Consider the following 18351-nt stretch of genomic DNA (forward strand, 5'->3'; position numbering starts at 1 on the left):
GTTTGGCTTAGTTTTTCGGATCTTTGTTGTGGAGGGACGGCGTGGTGCTTCTGCCTAGACCGCCATCTTGCCGGAGTCCCCCGGCTTGTGCATTTTTGAAATGAATTGGGTTAGGAATTATGTATGCACAGATAGCCAGATAAATAATTTGATATTTAGTTCTTATTATTAAAGGAGATATCCTACATAACATCACGTGCCAAATATTGTTAAAACATTAAATAAACAGCAAACGTTTAACCCGTTCACCACCAGGGCCCCATTTAATACATAAGGGTAGATTCTCACACATAGAACGAGTCTTTGTTGGAATTCTTGGGGCGATATTCTATACATGACAAAGAGTAAGGCCTTATAACTTTTTCAGTCTGTATTGTGTCATAAAATTTTGCAAATGAAAGAATAAACACATTTAAAAAAAAATACTACTCAGCAATACTCAAGGAGAAAGACAATTTCCACCATCCTGTATATTAACTTTTCATGCTTTATTTATTTCATTAAAAAATCATGTCTTCTAAAGCCTGAGTGTACAAGGCAGATGGATTCCCAGACTTACTTCCATTTCATGAAGAAAATCTTCTTCATGTCCATGTTGTTGATTTACCTATTTGTTAAAATGTTTCCCATTTTTTTCACTTGTTTTATAATGCAGAATATTTCCGTAGTCCAAGGAATATTTTTTTTACCCATTCTTAAACAAGTTAAGACCTTGCATTTGCATATAACTAGTATGGCAGATTGTGATATCATCTAAAGGCCCACTTTGTGTATTCAGGTACAAGATAGTAGAGTCCTTGTCAGCCTGTTCCTGAGTTACTGTGTCAAGCAGAGGCACAGATTACGAGAACTACGTAAGGTGAATGATACATGCAGTTTTTGGTTATTCTTTGCTCTGTCTTGTGGAGTTTCACCCCATACATGCACAATTTCGTACTCAGTATTCAGCAACAGACTCAGATTGCTCAGGCCCCTTGTGCAGATTTCTGGATTTTTTTTTCTCTGCATAGCTCCTTTCCCTCCAGGACTTGGCCTCTCTGATTGCAGTCTCTTCAGCCACCCTGAACTCTGACCTCTTTTTCCTCATGTCAATAAGAAACTTAGATCAGAAAGTGCCTCTGGCAGAAGCCTGCAGCTATCTTAAAACAAAGCAACACTTAAACCTGCTGCCATGGAGTCAGTTTTGATTCAGGGCCACCCCACATGTTACAGAATAAAATTGCTCCATAGGGTTTAATTGGCTGCCATCTTCACAGAAGCAGATTGCCAGTCCTTTCTTCCATAGCATTGTTGGGTGGGTTTGAACTACTTTTAGCTTAGTAGTCCAGCACAAACTGTTTGCACCGTCCACGACCTTTGCGTCTATCCTATTTTGTTTTCCTTCCCTAAGAGACCTTGGTTCTATACTGCCTTTTTTCCAATATTGGAAACAGCTGTCTCATATTTTCCTCCAGTTTTAGTAAAGAAAGAGGGAAGTCCAGTTTTTCTCTCCTCTGTCTGGAGCTATTGAGTACTATGTTTAAAAAAAAAAATTTTATATTTCACTGTATTCGGTTCTCCTTCGGGAAGATGTTTAGTATTCTTTTATAAAGATTTCATACATTTTTATGTTCTTTACATAGTTTTAACTTCTTTTGTGACTTATTTTATTTTCTAAATATTTATTGCAATTTTATCTGAAAATAGTATTATGTTGATTTTCAGCTAAATGCTGTTAAAAACCTTAAAATTTATCAGTTGACGGTCTCAGTTTTTCTAAGTAGATGAACATGTTACTAAATAATGAACTGTGTCTCTTCATTTTGAGTGTTGATTACCTTATTTCTTTTTGCTGTTATTTTATTGGTTAACAGAGTTTCCAAAGTGACAGCCCACAGACAGAATTCCCCTGAAAATTTGTTTGATCCAAAGATTGCTGCTCAGCCAAGGGTTTTAAAGAAACTTAATTAGTTATCAACATATTCAAATCAATGAAATACACCTATAAATATGGATGCCATACTTCTCCTGAAAATCTGAGTGTTTGGCAAATTTGGACACACGCTCCCATAAGCCAACATCAGACCAGAGCTAGTAATGGATGACGTTTAAGGAGGGTGGGATCTGCTCCATCTCTAGAGGCCATATTCCTATGACCCCTTAAAAGTCTTCACACAAGCTGGCATTACTCATTTGTTTTATTCAACTGGAATCTGTAGGTATGTGAGGTTGAGATCTCTGCGTTAGGACCTTCAGCACAATGTATTGTAGTAATAAAAGAAAAGAAAAGAAAAACAATTGCCATTAAGTTGATTCCAACTCATGGCGGCCCTATGTGTGTCAGAGTAGAACTATGCTCCATAGGGTTTTCAGTGGCACTGACCCTTAGGAAGTAGTTGCCAGGCCTTTCCTCCAAGATGCCTCTAGGTGGATCCGAGCCACTAACCTCTCTGTTAGTAGTCAAGCACTTAACCGTTTGACCACAGTAATAAAAGATGGTCTTGTCTTGTTACTGAATTTACCGAATCTCTTTCACAATTAAATTAGACTTTGTTTTAGGTTTTTGGAAGAAACCCTTTCATCAAGTTAAAGAATTTCAATTTTCTTTTAGTTTGCTATGTTTTGATCATAATTTAGACTAAGAGTTATCAAATCTCACTTCAGCATCTTGGAAATGATCGTTTGTTCATACCATATGATTTTATTAACAGAGAATCCTGGTAACAGAAATCAGTAATGATATATATATAATTGATATATATATATAATTGATAAATATATATATATATAATTGATAGTCCTTATCTGCTAACATGTATTTAATAAGAAAGACAAGTGCCTCATTTAATGAGAACTAATTTTAAGCTGTCACTTTGAGGAATAAGGTGCACCTGATCCAAGCCATGGTATTTTCAATCACCTGATATGCATGTGAAAGCTGGGCAATGAATAAGGAAGACTGAAGAGGAATTGACGCCTTTGAATTATGGTGTTGGCAAAGAATATTGAGTATACCATGGATTGCCAGAAGAAGGAACAAATCTGTCTTGGAAGAAGCACAACAGAATGCTTCTTAGAAGCAAGGATGAGGAGCCTTTATCTCATGTACTTTGGAGATGTTATCAGGAGGGACCAATCCCTGGAGAAGGACATCATGCTTGGTACAGTAGAGGGTCAGCGAAAAAGAGGGAGACTCTCAAGGAGATGGATTGACACAGTGGCTGCAACAATGAGCTCAAACATTACAACGATTGTTGAGGATGGTGGAGGACTGGGCAGTGTTTCATTCTGTTGTACATAGGGTTGCTATGAGTTGGAACCAATTCAATGGAACCTAACAACAATAACAATTTTAATTGCTTATTTAAAAAATGTCAAATAACTGGAAAGTGAATCTAAATTACAGGAAGAAGTAGTCAGAAATACTCTGAACTAATTAAAAAAAAAAAAAAATCCTATGCCGTCAAGTTGATTCCAGCTCATAGCAACACTATAGGACAGAATAGAACTGTCCCGTAGGGTTTCCAGGGAGTGTGTGGTAGATTTGAACAGAGCTACAGAAATTACCATAAACCAGGCTGTCCTAGTGCGAGCAGAGAATAGGGTGGGTGGTTTGTTCCTGCACTTGTGTAGGAAATGGTCCTGAGAATTGACTTTTCTCTGAGCATTTATCAGTGTTGTTTTCATTAGCTGCCAACAAATTGACCCCTCACTCATGGTGACCCCATGCACAACAGAGCAAAGTGCTCCAAGGGCCTGTGCCATTCCCATGGTAAGTTTCAGATCAGACAGATGTGATCCACAGGGTTTTCATTGGCTGATTTTCTTAAGTAGATCACCAGAAATTTCTTCCTAAACACTTATTATAGAATTAGCTTAATTTATTCATCCACAGGCTTGCCAAATTTTCCAATCACCATTTTTTAAAAATATGTTGTCAACTCCTTTGGTAACAAGTTCTTTCCTTTTCTCTTCAGGTTTAGCATCGTTGTCATTTTATTTTTATCCAAAAAGTCTGGAAGTGTGTTTCAGTTACAAGTTCTCTTAATGGTCTGTTAATGTCATCCTTTTTCAAATAAATTGCAAACCATTTTGAATCTGGTGGCAAGGCAGATGCCAATGCTGTTGCTGCTACTTCAAGAGCAGTCTCCGGAGCATCATCTATTCCTGATTTTATCCCACATATTTGTTTCACATTCTTCCTATAATTAACAAGCTTCTTTCTCTTTATTGTACCTATAATTGTAAATGTGGTTCCAGTCAGTTTTCATGGGACAGAATGTTAAAGTCACTTTTCTCAAACAGTTTGTTTTCACTAGGGCATGTTACGGTTCCAGGACCATGGTGCTACCTCCATAGCCTCTGCTTTTTGGAGGATGATTTCCAATCTCAGAGGGCAGAACAGGCACCCAAGTTTATAGACTTATATTCAAAGCAGAATTATCACAGTATAGATTTATTCCTTAAAATCTACTGGTTCTTTCCTAAAGATAAGGATGTTTTTCATAAATTTCTGATATTTCCCATAGTCTTTGAGGTTTTAAAAATTGAAATAAACTCAGCCTCGTCTGGGACTATTTTATGGGGCCAGCACACTTTCAGAGTATTTAGAAGGAGGAGTTGGGGATATATCATCGAGTGGACATTAAATACAGGTTTTAATAATTGGTACATGGAAATAAGTGAATTAAGGTCATTAATTAAGTTTATATCAAGGCAGCCAGTTGGTTTTGTTACATTTGACAGCTGGGGCAGAAGTAGAAGTGGCCAGATACATGTTGAGTGGCATATGCTTCCATCCCCCAGACCAACAGACCCTGAGGTTAGAGTTTTCTAAAGCCAATACCAAAATGACCAAGAACAAACTAATGATGACTTCAAATTCCACCAAGTCCAGTCTAATCTGGGAGCTCATTTCATTGTGGTTTCCTATGACCTAGTGGGAAAAGCACTTATCTCCATGTCCCCGGAAGTGTAGTTCTGTACATGATGTACCCCCGAAGAACTGATTCCAAATATCATCCATGATGGGTTCACTTAACCACACACCACTGATAACTACAGCAGCCTTCCTGTATACTCAGGTGTGCTAGCATCCTTCTTCTGATGCCACAGAACAAGAATAGAAATCTTGGCCACTGCATGTTCTTCAGTCTCATTACAGTGGCTGGGAACCCTGGGTCAATTTCTATTGTGGCATGCCCTGATGGCAAGTAATCCAGGGAGATCATTTTGCATATTGTTTTAGTGGTCACCAGAACTGGTACCTAAAGGATCCACCATCCCCAGGTGGCCCCAGAAAGAACTTATTTTTCTTCCCTCCAAATACTCTGCATTTTTGACTTGACCCAGTATCAACTTCCTAACTTTTTTTCCTCCTCTTCCTGCTTCTTGCTTTATCCTGGAAACCTTTCTTCTATATCTCATGGGAAGAATTTATCCAGACCCCTTCCAATGGTCATCATCCTCTACCAGCATCCAAATTGTCTTAGATTTAGAAATAGCACAATTGGGTGGCTTTAAAGAACAGGTAATTATTTTCTCACAGTTTAGGAGGCCAGAAGTCTGAACTCAGGGTACAGCTCTAAGACAAGGTCCTTATATCTCCATTTCGGCCTCTAGTAGCTAGCAATCCTTGGAATTCCTGGGCTTAGAGATTCAACTGCCAGTGTCATCAGATGGCTTCTGTCTTTTCCCTATGTCTATATATGTCTCTGTGTCTATGCTGCTCTTTGTATAACTCAGAAGTGATTAGATTTAGGATCTACCCTACACTGTCAGCATGGACCACCGTACACTGGTATGACCTCAACTGGTTATTTGATTACATCATATTAGTTCACATTTTGGATGGTGATGATATTACATTAGATTACATTAAGGAAAGTGATGACATTACATTACATGTAAGGTGATATTACATTAGATTATATACACAGATATAGGGGCCAAGATTCTAATACATATTTTGGGGGGATACAATTCAATCCATAACACAAACCAGACAAAAAGTAAAAAAATATTATTAAAGAATAAATTTCATATGCCTTAATGGTGTTTTTTGTGTGTTTGTGTGTGTATGTGTTTGTGCACCCATATGTATGCACAGTTAAATGTTACAGAGCAATGTTAGCTTTAGCAGATAATTTTATTAATTAATTCAAAGCAAGAATAAATAGGAAAAAAAGGATTTCATTTGTTAGCAGTGAGGTGCTAGTTAAAACAAAAATGAAGGAAGGAAAATGTTTGCAATTTCATTTTGCTTTTTCCTCAAATGATTTTCTGTCAGCTGTAGTTGTGACTTTTATGTCTGTATTCTGATTTTGAAGAAAATGTTATTTAGTATTATAATTATTGATATTATGGGAATGTCAACGTTGTTACTCTTTGATATCCAAAAGAAAACCGAAGTGATAATAAAACATATAAGGAGATATTCTCTTCAAGTTACATCTAGAATGATCACCAATATTTGAAAATGAATATTCATATAGTAACAATGAATCAGAAGGCCATGACTAATTTGCACTAGTACCATTAAGTAGATTGGATATCATGGTAACCTACGTAGTCATATCTCTGAAGGTCAGGGATGTCAGAAATGACACTGAATAAGACATTCAGCTCTTTGACCTTTCCAATGCTAATGTCTAAGGTAATAAATGATGTTGACTGAATACCAAGGCTAAAGCTGAACTTCAGCACATCCCTACTAAAAATCTTTTACAAGACACTCAAGTTTGATAAACAATTGTCTACACATTGAAAAGGTACTCTGAGGTGCCCTATGGATATATATATATGTATATATGTATACATAAGGAAAATTTCAAAGGGAATCATAAATCTTGAGTGCATGGATGGAGCTCTGCCCATGCTCTGAATGACAGGAAGGGAGAAGAATGATCTCAGGAAGACGCTATGTGTGAAGACAGAGAGTTGGCATGAACTCAGAGATGGGGAGAAAGGCAAGCCGCCTGAATCACAGTTCTTGACTGGTGAGGTTTCTGGATATAGAAACAGTACACATGGCGGCTGATGTAATGTCTTCAGAGAATTTTTTCCTATGTTGGGGAGTTGGGAACTGCTAGTAGGAGCCATTTTCAGTAGCTCAGTAGTAGGAATCAGCTCCGAAGTTCTTGCCAAGAAATCATTGCTGCTAGAAGTTATCACTGGGCAGATGATAAATAACAGTGCTGTTAGTGTGGAAGCAGTTTTGCCACCAAGCATTCTGAATAATTAAGGCATTGCATCAGCCCGGGAGACCAAGAGACCATGTGGGAAGAAGACATTGACCACAGCTTGCTGTATACCTCAGGGAATGCACTTTTTCTTTCCCTGCTTCATGGGCCAGAGGCAGTTCTAGGGAATCTGTAAGTAGGGCTGAAGTAAAGAATACATCATTATCATTGCTTTAATTTAGCTCATTACCTCAAAAAATTACACCCCAGAGAAACATTTGGCTTATGCATAACAACATCTACACACCAAATAATAAATCATATTGGGTGAAGTAGAATGAAGGTAAATCTATCTTTGATCATGTAGTCTTTCTGAGCTTTTCACTTTAAGGAATTTCTTACAGGCTAAAGCTCATGCAGACAGTCTTCCATTAGGAGATCACAGGTCCGCTCAAGACTCAAGGTTCTGGAGGTTCATTTATTTCTTGAGCTGTAATAATTCAATTGAAGGAGTTAAGATTCATCTCCTTAACACTTTCCAAACAGGAAACATTCTTCTACTTGGCTAGATTTTTCAGCTCAGGCTATATTCTAGGAATCAAACAACTGTGTGATATCATGTACAACTCTAAGATTTCTTCATTATCATGCCTCTCCTGTCCTCTACAAGTCCTCTTTAATTATTTGCTTCAAAAAGTTCTGCAATAAAGTAGCTATGAATATAGGTATGATGGCTGATGAAAACATTTCTATAGATACTATTCTGATTAATAAAAATTAATGAAATACCACAAACCCAACATTAAAGACCACGTATCTTAATAATATTTAATAAATAAGGGGAAATATTTCTGCCATTTTTCTTCTACATAAGAGACCAGTCTATTTTGATGTTCTAGAAATTGTATTCTAAATATGACACAGACTAAGTGGCTAGGAATTGACATTTTTAGATAGGTATTAAAAAATGTAAACCTAGGCTTTTTGTGAATTACGAATTTATCCATGTTCCTGATTAATTAAAAAAAAATAGAATATTCTACTTAATCTTTTCCTCATAATGTGCGGGTTTTTAGGGATGTTCACAAATATTCCTGTCCTCTCCTTCTTTGGCACATGGTTAGGTTGCATTTCCTACACTCTTTGTGAAAATACCTGGTATTGCCTTAGAAAGTTGAATATTGGAACATCTTGCAACTTAGTTCCTCAGAGAAAGATCAAGGTTCAGTTATCCAAAGAAGGAAAATGGACTCTAGTAAGGCATAAACTATCAGGGTCCACTAACACTGTTTCTACAACTCATCTTTAGCATCCTTATGAAGCAGGCAGAATGTATATGGAAAGATGTTTATATTCACCAAAGGATGAATGCATCCATTCCTTATTGACCCAGTATTGCACACTACCTCATGAGTGTCTCAAACCCTGACCCCACTTCTGTTTGCTGTCCTTTTAAATTAGTGGTCTTAGTGTAATTTCAGAGGGTATCTCTTCTACTTACTTTATTTACCATCACATAGTTACTTTTTCAGTAAAGGTAATTATAAATTATTACTTATTTTATAGTTTTGTTTCCTTTGCTTTATTCATTCAGTTACTAAGTGATTATTACATGCATTCTATAAACTATCATTCACTAAATACTTACTATAGTAGGTATGCCGGCAAACAAAAGTCATGGTCCCTACCTTCATTGAATGCTTAGAGTTTGGTAGAACCTGATCAATTTGAGGAATAAAAGTGGAATTATTTCCTAGCTTCTAGCCCTTTTTCCTATTTTACATTTCTTTAGTCTTTGATCAATTCAATCAAGATTTGCATGTGTATGAGTTTCACATGGCCTTCTTATACAGAAAACTTACTCATTCCTCCTTAAAATTATACAGCTTTAGTTTCCACATCGCTACTCTTTCGTGATTTTACTCATGATTCTTTGAAAATGCTTCTTGAGGTCCTTCTGGGATTTTTCTTTATTTCTTCCAGTCTTTTCAATGTTAGCATAACCCTACATTTTGTTCTTAGCCCACTTATCCAAACTCTGTGCTTGTTTTCCTTGGGTGACCTCATCTAATCTCATGAATTCAACTATCATACACAGGTAAGGATTCCAAAATCTGGTTCTATAACCCTGACTTGAATTTCATAATTTTTCAATACAACTGTGTACTGAACATTTTCACTTGCATATACTACGGGCACTTGAATTTCAGTCTGTCCTCAATGCTTTACTATTAATTGTAAACTCCTCAACCTGACATACCATCACTTAACTATTAGCTACGTCTTTCATCATCATCACTTTCTAGTCCTCCCCGACTTCCAGTTTAGGTGAGTGTATGGAAAATGAGCAGAAAGAAGACAAACCATGGAAGAAAACAGTCATTGGTATAGACCCCAGTATTGAACTTTCTAAATGTGCAATCTAGGCAAGCTGCTTAACTTCTGTGAATTTCAATTTTCTCTCATATAAAAAGTCATTGCTAATACCTAACTCATGAAATAGTTATGTGAAATAAATACATATAACTTACGTAAAGGTATAAACACAGAGTCTACTATATAAAAGGTATTCAATAAATATTTAGCGAAGTAAAATTATATCAGTAAAACAATATTCTCTAATAAATGTCTTTTTACTAACATGAGTTAGCAGAACAAATGGAAATGAATTAGAAAATATGAGAAACCTATTAAGTTGCAAGTAATTACATATAAATAACTATAACTACAACGACAACAACTACTATAACTGTAACTATAACCATAACTATAATTATATATATACCAAAAAACACAAAAAACCATTGCCGTCGAGTGGATTTCGACTCATAGCGACCTTATAGGACACAGTAGAACAGCCTCATAGGGTTTCCAAGGAGCCACTGGTGGATTTGACATGTCAGTCTTTAGTTTAGCAGCCTGAGCTCTTAACCACTGTGTCATGAGGTCTCTCTCTCTCTCTCTCTCTCTCTATATATATATATATATAGAGAGAGAGAGTTGTAGTTATACATTTATATATAGTTATTTATATATAATTATCTCCTTAGACCCCTTGCTATAAATCTGTGGATTCTTGGTAGAGGATGTTTATAGCCCAAAGCATAGAATATCTGGTTTCAGGATGCCAATGACCCCCTTGAATTGTATTTGCAAATAAATTTCAAGAGTCAGAAAAATCTGTCTCCTAATGCAGGGAGGAGACCATTGGTGGCCAGTGTTTATGAGCTTGGCTGCTAACAAAAAGGTCAGCAGTTGGAATCCATCAGCCATTCTGTGGAAACCCTATGGAGCAGTTCTACTGTGTCCTATAGGGTTGCTACGTGTTGGAATCCACCTGATGGAACAGGTTTTAATGGAAGGAGGGACAACTTAGGGCACCAAGTTGGACTGGAACTCTTTCTGTGATCTACTTCCTCTCTTATCAGTGATATTATTTTTTCTTTTTCCTGCTTTCTACACAACTTTCATCACCACTTATCTTTTTCCTTTAGTCTCTGGTACCTTTGATCTTCCTGCGGCACCTAACAAACAATTGTGTTTGTGGTTTCTGAGTATAAGGAAGGTTAATTTGCCTTCCTGGTGCAATGGTTAAGTGCTGGGCTGCTAACCCAAAGGTCTTTGGTTAGAATCCACCAGCTGCTCTGTGGGAGAAAAGACCCAGTGATCTGCTCCAGTAAAGATTACAGCCTAGGAACTGTATGAGGGCAGTTCTACTCTTTCCTATAGGGCCACTATGAGTCACAACCGACTGGATTGCACCCAACAACAACAACTTGTTATTCTTATAGTCTAGATAGATAAATGAAAAGTTAAGTTTATTACAACACTTGGGGTGTTTCTGAACAGCACAGACAGGAAAACTTTAGGGAATAATACTCTCTCGAATGATAATGCCTTACATCATTATGTCTTAAAATATTCCCTCTGGAATGAAGAGAGGAACTTCTTTCTCAGTATTCTATGAGAAGGCTTATTTAAAAAAGGAATGGACAGACTTGATAGTAACTTTGACAGTCTTCTAACAGGTAAGTAAAAGATTACTTCCATCTTTATGAGCTCAGAGAGACATCATATAGAGTAATCCAGCATTATCTTCTAATGTGCTTCCATGTTTTGTGAATATACTGCTGCCACATCCTCTAAGAAAAGAAGAGGGAAAAAAAAAAAAAACAACTTAATGTTTGTAAAAGGTTACCATTAACTTAGGAAACAAATAGAACACAATAGAAGTTTGGGAAAAAAAAATCAATCTTTTGAATTCAACAAATATTTTATGAGCATCTGGTATGTGAAAAGCCATCATCGTTGTGTGAGAAGAGAAGATTGAAGTCCAGGTCTATTGTTTCTTGAGATGGCAGAGTATAGAAAAGTCCGCAAATGCTTTTGTTGTAAGATAGCAATGAAGTTTTAGTGAAGAGCTGCAAGTACTAGAAAGTTAGAAGAGTTTATGTCTGATTAGAAATTAGATAAAATTAACGGAGGTGGTGACCTAGACATAGTTTCTGGAGAATACCAGATTTTCCATCTCCAAGTGAGTGCAGTAAATAGAATATTGTCTATCACAGTGTTGACTCATTACTCCTTGCATGTTTCCAAAATGAAAAGGAAAGCATATAATTTGCAGTTGACACTCTTCTGAGATCTATTTTGAAAAGTTGAATAATGACAACTCTGAAAAACTTCAGAGCAAACATGAGGATAAGGAAGCTAAAAACTATACAAATAAGGTGAAAGATAGTATGCCGCATTAGTGGGAGGGGAGTTCCTGAAAATATTTTGGATAAAGATCATCCTTGTTCCTCAATATTTGTCCCTATCCAACCTACTTCCTCTTGTCATCTTGTTTACCATTGTGCCTCTGTAATACTCTTGCTTCTCTAATAAAATTCAGAAAGAAGAACAATTAAATATTAATGTCATTACATTTGGGGCAACCAGATAAAGGATGCATAGGTAATGTATATTGAATTTTATGACAACCTTTTGGTTCTCAGGTCAGACTGTTTTCAAGGTATCTCTTTACCATATATCAGAAGTCATGGGATTCAGTTACATAGAGAGAGGAGCTAAAAAGGGTAGACTATATAATCCTTTGACTGGGCTTTTGAGAGCTAAAGACCCGTGGGACAACCTGTTAACCTACTCTGACACACATGAGTTGCCATGAATTGGAAGCAACTTGATGGTAACTAACAAGAAGGGCCAAGTATTCATGTAAAAAAATACAAATGCTTAAGATTATCATCTTCATGGGTCTCAGTGTCTTACATGGCAGTGTGGTGCAGTGCAAAGTGCATTGTCTTCTACTATGGATTATGGAACTGATACACTAAGTTATTTAAAATCTATCTCTTTTTCTCTCCAGCTTTATAAATTTGGAATATATTTGTGTGTTCCTCATACTATATATGATAGATAGAAAGAGCCATTAAATTCATAGTTTGAATATATTTTGTAACCAGAATTCCCACTGCCTTTGAGTCAATTTCGACTCATAGCGACCATATATGACAGAATAGAACTACTCCATAGGGTATCCAAGGCTGTGATCTTTAAAGAAGCAGACTGCCACATCCTTCTGCAGAGAAGCTGGTGGGTTCCTACCGCCCACCTTTCAGTTACCAGCTGAATGTTTTAACTACTGAGCCACCAGGGCTCCTAGTAAGCAGAATAGCATTATAATATTAATAATTAGTAATATTATATAGTAATTAGTAATATTTATTGGTAGATAAATATTAGTACATTTTAAGAGGTAGACAGCGTTCAGTTCAAAAGCATTTACTGAGCACCTATATTGGTGGCAGAGTGGTTAAGAGATCGGCTGCTAACCTAAAGGTCGGCAGATCAAATCTACCAGCCACTCCTTAGAAACCCATGAGACAGTTTTACTCTATCCTATAGGGCCTCTATGAGTTGGAGTCGACTCAATGGCAACGGATTATCAGTGGAGTTATACTGTAGAAGGCATTTGATTTGGTACAGTAGAAAATAAAATTCTGCGAACACATAGTTTTCTAAGAATCTTACTTGAGGAAGGAAGTTAAAACAATGCCATACAAATAATTGCATTGTAAGTGATAATATGTAATATAAGAAATGTTATAAAGTAAGCTTGTAGAAAGTAGGAGAGAGAATTTCCTTCATCACAAGACAATCGTTGAAGGCTGTCTAGAGGAGGTTCCTCTGTAGTTGGGTCACCAAGTTTTGAGAAGGACAAAGCAGCTGGAAATGAAAAGGATCCCCAAAGAAAGGAGACAGCAAGATGGGTTTTGAGACTTCATCCCTATTCATTGGTTTTTAATCTTTGGCTTCCACATTATTTCCATTATAAAGTTCTTACCTGATACATTTTCTAACCCTTATTCCTATGCTCCCACTGTGTCTTCAATATATCCTTATTATACATGGAATTCAATGAGTATTTGTCAGTTTGGGAAATATATTCAAGCTTTTCTAGATCATGATGTTTTGTAGACTAAAAAATAGATTAAAAATTCCTTTTTTCAAAAAAAAAAAATACCTTACTTGCGTTTCCAGACATTGTTTCTCAAGAATATTAATAAATGTATGATTGAAGTAGTCTGGCTTGTCTGGAATATGAATTGATAGAAATGGGCTTTAAGACTGCAGAACCCTAATACCTGTGGCTATAAACTCATTTGGGAATGGGTTTTCTTTGTTATGTTAATGAGGCAATGTTAGTGTAGGATGTGTTTTAAGTCAATTTCTTTTGAGATGTAAAAGATATTAAACAAGCAAGTGAACAAGGAGAGATGAAGGAAGATACATGCCATACCACATGAAGATCACCAAGGAGACAAGAAATAGAAGCTGAAGTGACAAGGACCTTCCCCCAGAGGCCACAGAGAGAAAAACCCTTCCCCTGGTGTCGGCACCTTAATTTTGCACTTCTAGCCTCCAAAATGTGACAGAATAAATTTCTGTGCATCAAATCTACCTGTTGTGGTATTTCTGTTATAGCAGCACTAGGTAATTAAGACAGGACCCAAAATTATTAACAAGTTAATACAAAGTATTTATGATTCTTAATTTAACTTAAAGATCTATGTCAAAATGTATGTAGAAAATGAACTTCTTTTAGAAATGGACACCCTAACAGGATTACTAATACACAAACCCAAAACTCTACTCTCAAAGGAGTCTCCAAAATCATAGACTATTGGAGGTGAATGAGACTTTTGTATCATCTTGCCTTCAATGCCTACTGTATTTTCAAGAACAAACATTTTATGATGAATCACTATTTTAAATGAATAAAGAAAGGGATGAGCTTATTGTAATTATTAAAATACCAAGACTCAGGATCTTACAGTTTATCTTTGCCCAAGATCATATAGTCCAAAGAAAAATATATTTTATCCTTTGAACTCCAAAGTGAATAGCTTCATCAGGAATTTTTCCAAGGGTAGGTTTTACTTTGGCAGAAGATAAGGTTTATTTAAAGTGTGTTGAGGAAAAGACAATTTACAAAGGAAGGGGAAAACTAGTCTATTTTGTCTGATCACAGTCTGGATTTTGGCCTACTCACAACTCTCAAAACAATGTATTGGAGGTATGGCTATGACTGGGGAAGGACACAATGAGATAATTAAGTCTTCTATATTTAAATACCTAACTTTTCAGTATATATTTTTCCTTGCATATGGTAACCCTTCCAATGTCATATTGATGAGAAAGATGTAAAGAAATGTTTTGTCCTTGAAAGTGAAGCTCTTCGTTATTTCTGTCTAAATTTGTAAAAGAAGTCTTCATTGAAAGATGTGATATTTCAAATTTGAATAATAGTCGTTCACTTTGGCAGGACAGAAAACAAATTTAATAAAGAAGTCAGTTACTAATTACCCACTATCCCTCTTCTAACCACATTGCCCTCCATTTTCTGGTTCTCTGCTCTGTTCCAGGAACATGGGGTTTCCAGCTACGAGGATAATACAAACTTTATTGGGGATTACAGTAATGCTCTGATCCTACACCAACTACCTGGTGTGCCTGGTGACAAACCCTGCTTCTACTGCCTGGATCTAAAATGCTTAAGCTAAAATCCTGAATTGTGAAACATGAACTATTAAGCAGTCCTCACCTCTCTTCTAATTTAGAAATGTAAGTTCAGGGCCTTTAGGTGTTCTAAAAGGTGATTTTCAGCTTTTCAGAAACTGGAAGAATAGAAATGGGAATATTTGAGATATTACCAATGGACAAAGAACATTCATTTATGCTTATTAGCAAATGTCAGGTACTAAATATTACTGAGGTGTTTAAAGGTAAAAATAGATTATCTAGAAGCCAATAAGTGTTTATGGAGCACTGGTTGGTTGCACAGTGGTTAAGACTTGGGTTGCTACCCAAAAGGTGAGAAGTTTGGATCCATCAGCCACTCCTTGGAAAACCTATGGGGTAGTTCAACTCTGTTCTGTAGGGTTGCTATGAGTTGGAATCGTCTCAACAGCAATACGTTTGGTTGGTTTAATAAGTGTTTATAGGGTTGCTATGAGTCAGAATCAACTCAAAGGCAATGGGGTAAATGAGTGTTTCTTACTCCCTTTTTCAAGCTGGATTATCTGGTAGAGGGTATTTAGTAAATAACTGGGTCATAGTATATATTTGTTGGTCCCTGAGTGGAGCAAACAGGTTGTGCTTGACTACTAACCTAAAGGTTGGTAGTTCAAACCCACCCAGCACCACCATGGAAGAAAGGCCTGGTGATCTGTTTCTGTAAAAATTACAGCCTAGAAAACCCTATGGAGTAGTTCTACTCCATGACGCATGGGGTCTCCATGTGATGGAATTCACTTGTTGGCAACGTATTATTTTTATTTCTTTTGGTTTATTATATATTTATAAGTAATATACATTTAAATAAGAATGGATCACTAATATGTAATGCATAAATCTATATATAAATAAGATATTCTTTATAAGGATGGCAATAGTGTATGACTTTATGTTTATAACATTAAACTCAAAATGGAAGACAAATACATCCTAAATGCTGAGTGATAAACAATGCAAACCATAGGCTCCAAGGTCTATTGAATATGTAAAAAAGTAAATAATAAGCTGGAACCATATATCCTAATTTTATATCCCTCAAGTAAATCAAATTAATAAGAGCAGAAACAAGTTAATGCTAACAAGCAGTTTCTTTTAAAGAGTGATTTAAGACAGTGTCTTTCATAAGCTTGTTTGAGACTTACAATGACCCTATGAAGTGGTCATTAAAAATTGAGGAGAAAGAGTTGAAGTGACTTACTAAGAAACAGCAGCTAGAATGTTCCTGCTGAGAAATGTTTATTTTTGCTCAAAATATCCCTTAACATTGCATAACCCACAAATTAATTTGCTTAAAATATTTCACACTGTTGGATAGCACCATAAATTAATTCCTGTATTTCTTTTTTCAGATAAACTATTTCACACTTCATGAAATCATGCTGCTGAATAGTAATGTGACTGAGTTCATTCTGCTTGGGTTGACACAAGATCCTGGTAAAAAGAAATTAGTGTTTGTCTTTTTCTTGCTTTTCTACTTAGGGACATTGTTGGGTAACTTCTTGATAATTGTTACCATCAAGACCAGCCAGGCACTTGGGAGTCCAATGTACTTCTTCCTTTTCTACTTATCCTTATCTGACACCAGCTTCTCTACTTCCATAGCCCCTAGAATGATTGTGGATGCCCTTCTGAAGAATAACACTATCTCCTTCAGTGAGTGCATGATCCAAATCTTTTCATTTCATGTCTTTGGCTGTCTGGAGATCTTCATCCTTATTCTCATGGCTGTGGACCGCTATGTGGCCATCTGTAAACCCCTGCACTACATGACCATCATGAGCCGGCGGGTCTGCAGTGTGTTAGTAGCTATAGCCTGGGTTGGGGCCTGTGTGCATTCTTTGGCTCAGATTTTTCTGGCCCTGAGTTTACCTTTCTGTGGTCCCAATGTGATTGATCACTATCTATGTGACTTCCAGCCCTTGTTGAAACTTGCCTGTACAGACACCTATATGATCAACCTACTACTGGTGTCCAATAGTGGAGTCATTTGCATAGTGAGTTTTGTCATGCTGATGTTCTCCTATGTTATCATCTTGCATTCTCTGAGAAACCACAGTGCTGAAGGGAGGAAAAAAGCCCTTTCCACTTGCATCTCCCATATCATTGTAGTCATCTTGTTCTTTGGTCCTTCTATATTTATATATACACGCCCTGCAAACACCTTCCCCATGGATAAGATGATAGCTGTGTTTTATACAATTGGAACACCTTTGCTTAACCCTCTGATTTATACTCTGAGAAATGCAGAGGTGAAAATTTCCATGAGGAAGTTATGGAGCAAGAAACTGATCTCAGATGACCAAAGATAAATGGAAGTTTCAAATCCTTTCTCATAGCTTAAATTGACCTAGAAGAATTCAACAGAAAATAGTATCTTCTTATTTTGGATTTAATAGAATCCTATCTTGGGGAATGAGAGCTAGTTTCTTTGGGAAAATGGGCAATATGAACACATACACTGGTTAGTGTTGACTCAACTTCATGTTGAGGAAGAGACCACACCAGGTATAAACAGGTATGTGAGACCCATTGCCTTAGATTTTTCACAATGGTCTCTCTGCCTCCCTTGGAAGACTGTAACCACTTGTAATTTTGATCTGGTGTTGATTTGTGGTGTTGCTCGACTATGAAGTAAAGGTCGGCAGTTCAAACCCACCCAGCAGTGCTATGGAGGAAAGGGTCTGGTGAATCTACTTCTGTAACGATTACAGCCAAAAAACACATGGGGTTGCCATGAGTTGGAATCAACTCGATGACAACGGGTTTTTTTTTTTTTTGATTCTGCTATTGAAAGTTTTGCATAGTAGTAGATTCCTGTTGACAGAGTTGTGGTGATGTATTCTTCTATTTCAAGAAAAGAAAAAGATAAAAACAGAGTGTTTATTGGATCCACTGTAGGTGTCTACCCAGAAGACTCCATCTATTATGTCTCCTGGACATGGACTCAATATAGAGCCCCTGCTGCCACTGTCACCAAGTCTCCTGCAGGCAGAAATTTACAATAAAAGTGGAAGAACTATAAATAAGACTGATGGTTAAGCGTCTGAAGACTTCTTCTGGTGAAACCAGTGTCCTGATAGAGAAAGAATGGGACTTTCAGAGCTAAAACAGG

The 18351-nt window shown here is 36.7% G+C and overlaps 1 protein-coding gene across 2 annotated transcripts; it reads left to right on the forward strand.

Moving 5' to 3' along the window:
* Positions 1–7324: 7324 nt before the first annotated feature.
* On the forward strand, positions 7325–17629 carry LOC101360184 (olfactory receptor 4C16-like). 2 transcript variants are annotated; one of them, XM_023741805.1, is made up of 2 exons: positions 7325–7338; positions 16630–17629. In XM_023741805.1, exons 1-2 carry the CDS (start codon positions 7325–7327, stop codon positions 17546–17548), a joined length of 933 nt encoding a protein of 310 aa, XP_023597573.1. In that variant the 3' UTR covers positions 17549–17629. The 2 variants fall into 2 exon arrangements, with proteins under 2 accessions (XP_023597573.1, XP_004387782.3); XM_004387725.3 differs by lacking the exon at positions 7325–7338 and having other exon boundaries at positions 16613–17629.
* The last annotated feature ends 722 nt before the right edge of the window (positions 17630–18351 follow it).

The sequence above is a fragment of the Trichechus manatus genome, unplaced genomic scaffold, assembly GCF_000243295.1.
Source record: "Trichechus manatus latirostris isolate Lorelei unplaced genomic scaffold, TriManLat1.0 scaffold00191, whole genome shotgun sequence".
NCBI classification, from domain to species: Eukaryota; Metazoa; Chordata; class Mammalia; order Sirenia; family Trichechidae; genus Trichechus; species Trichechus manatus.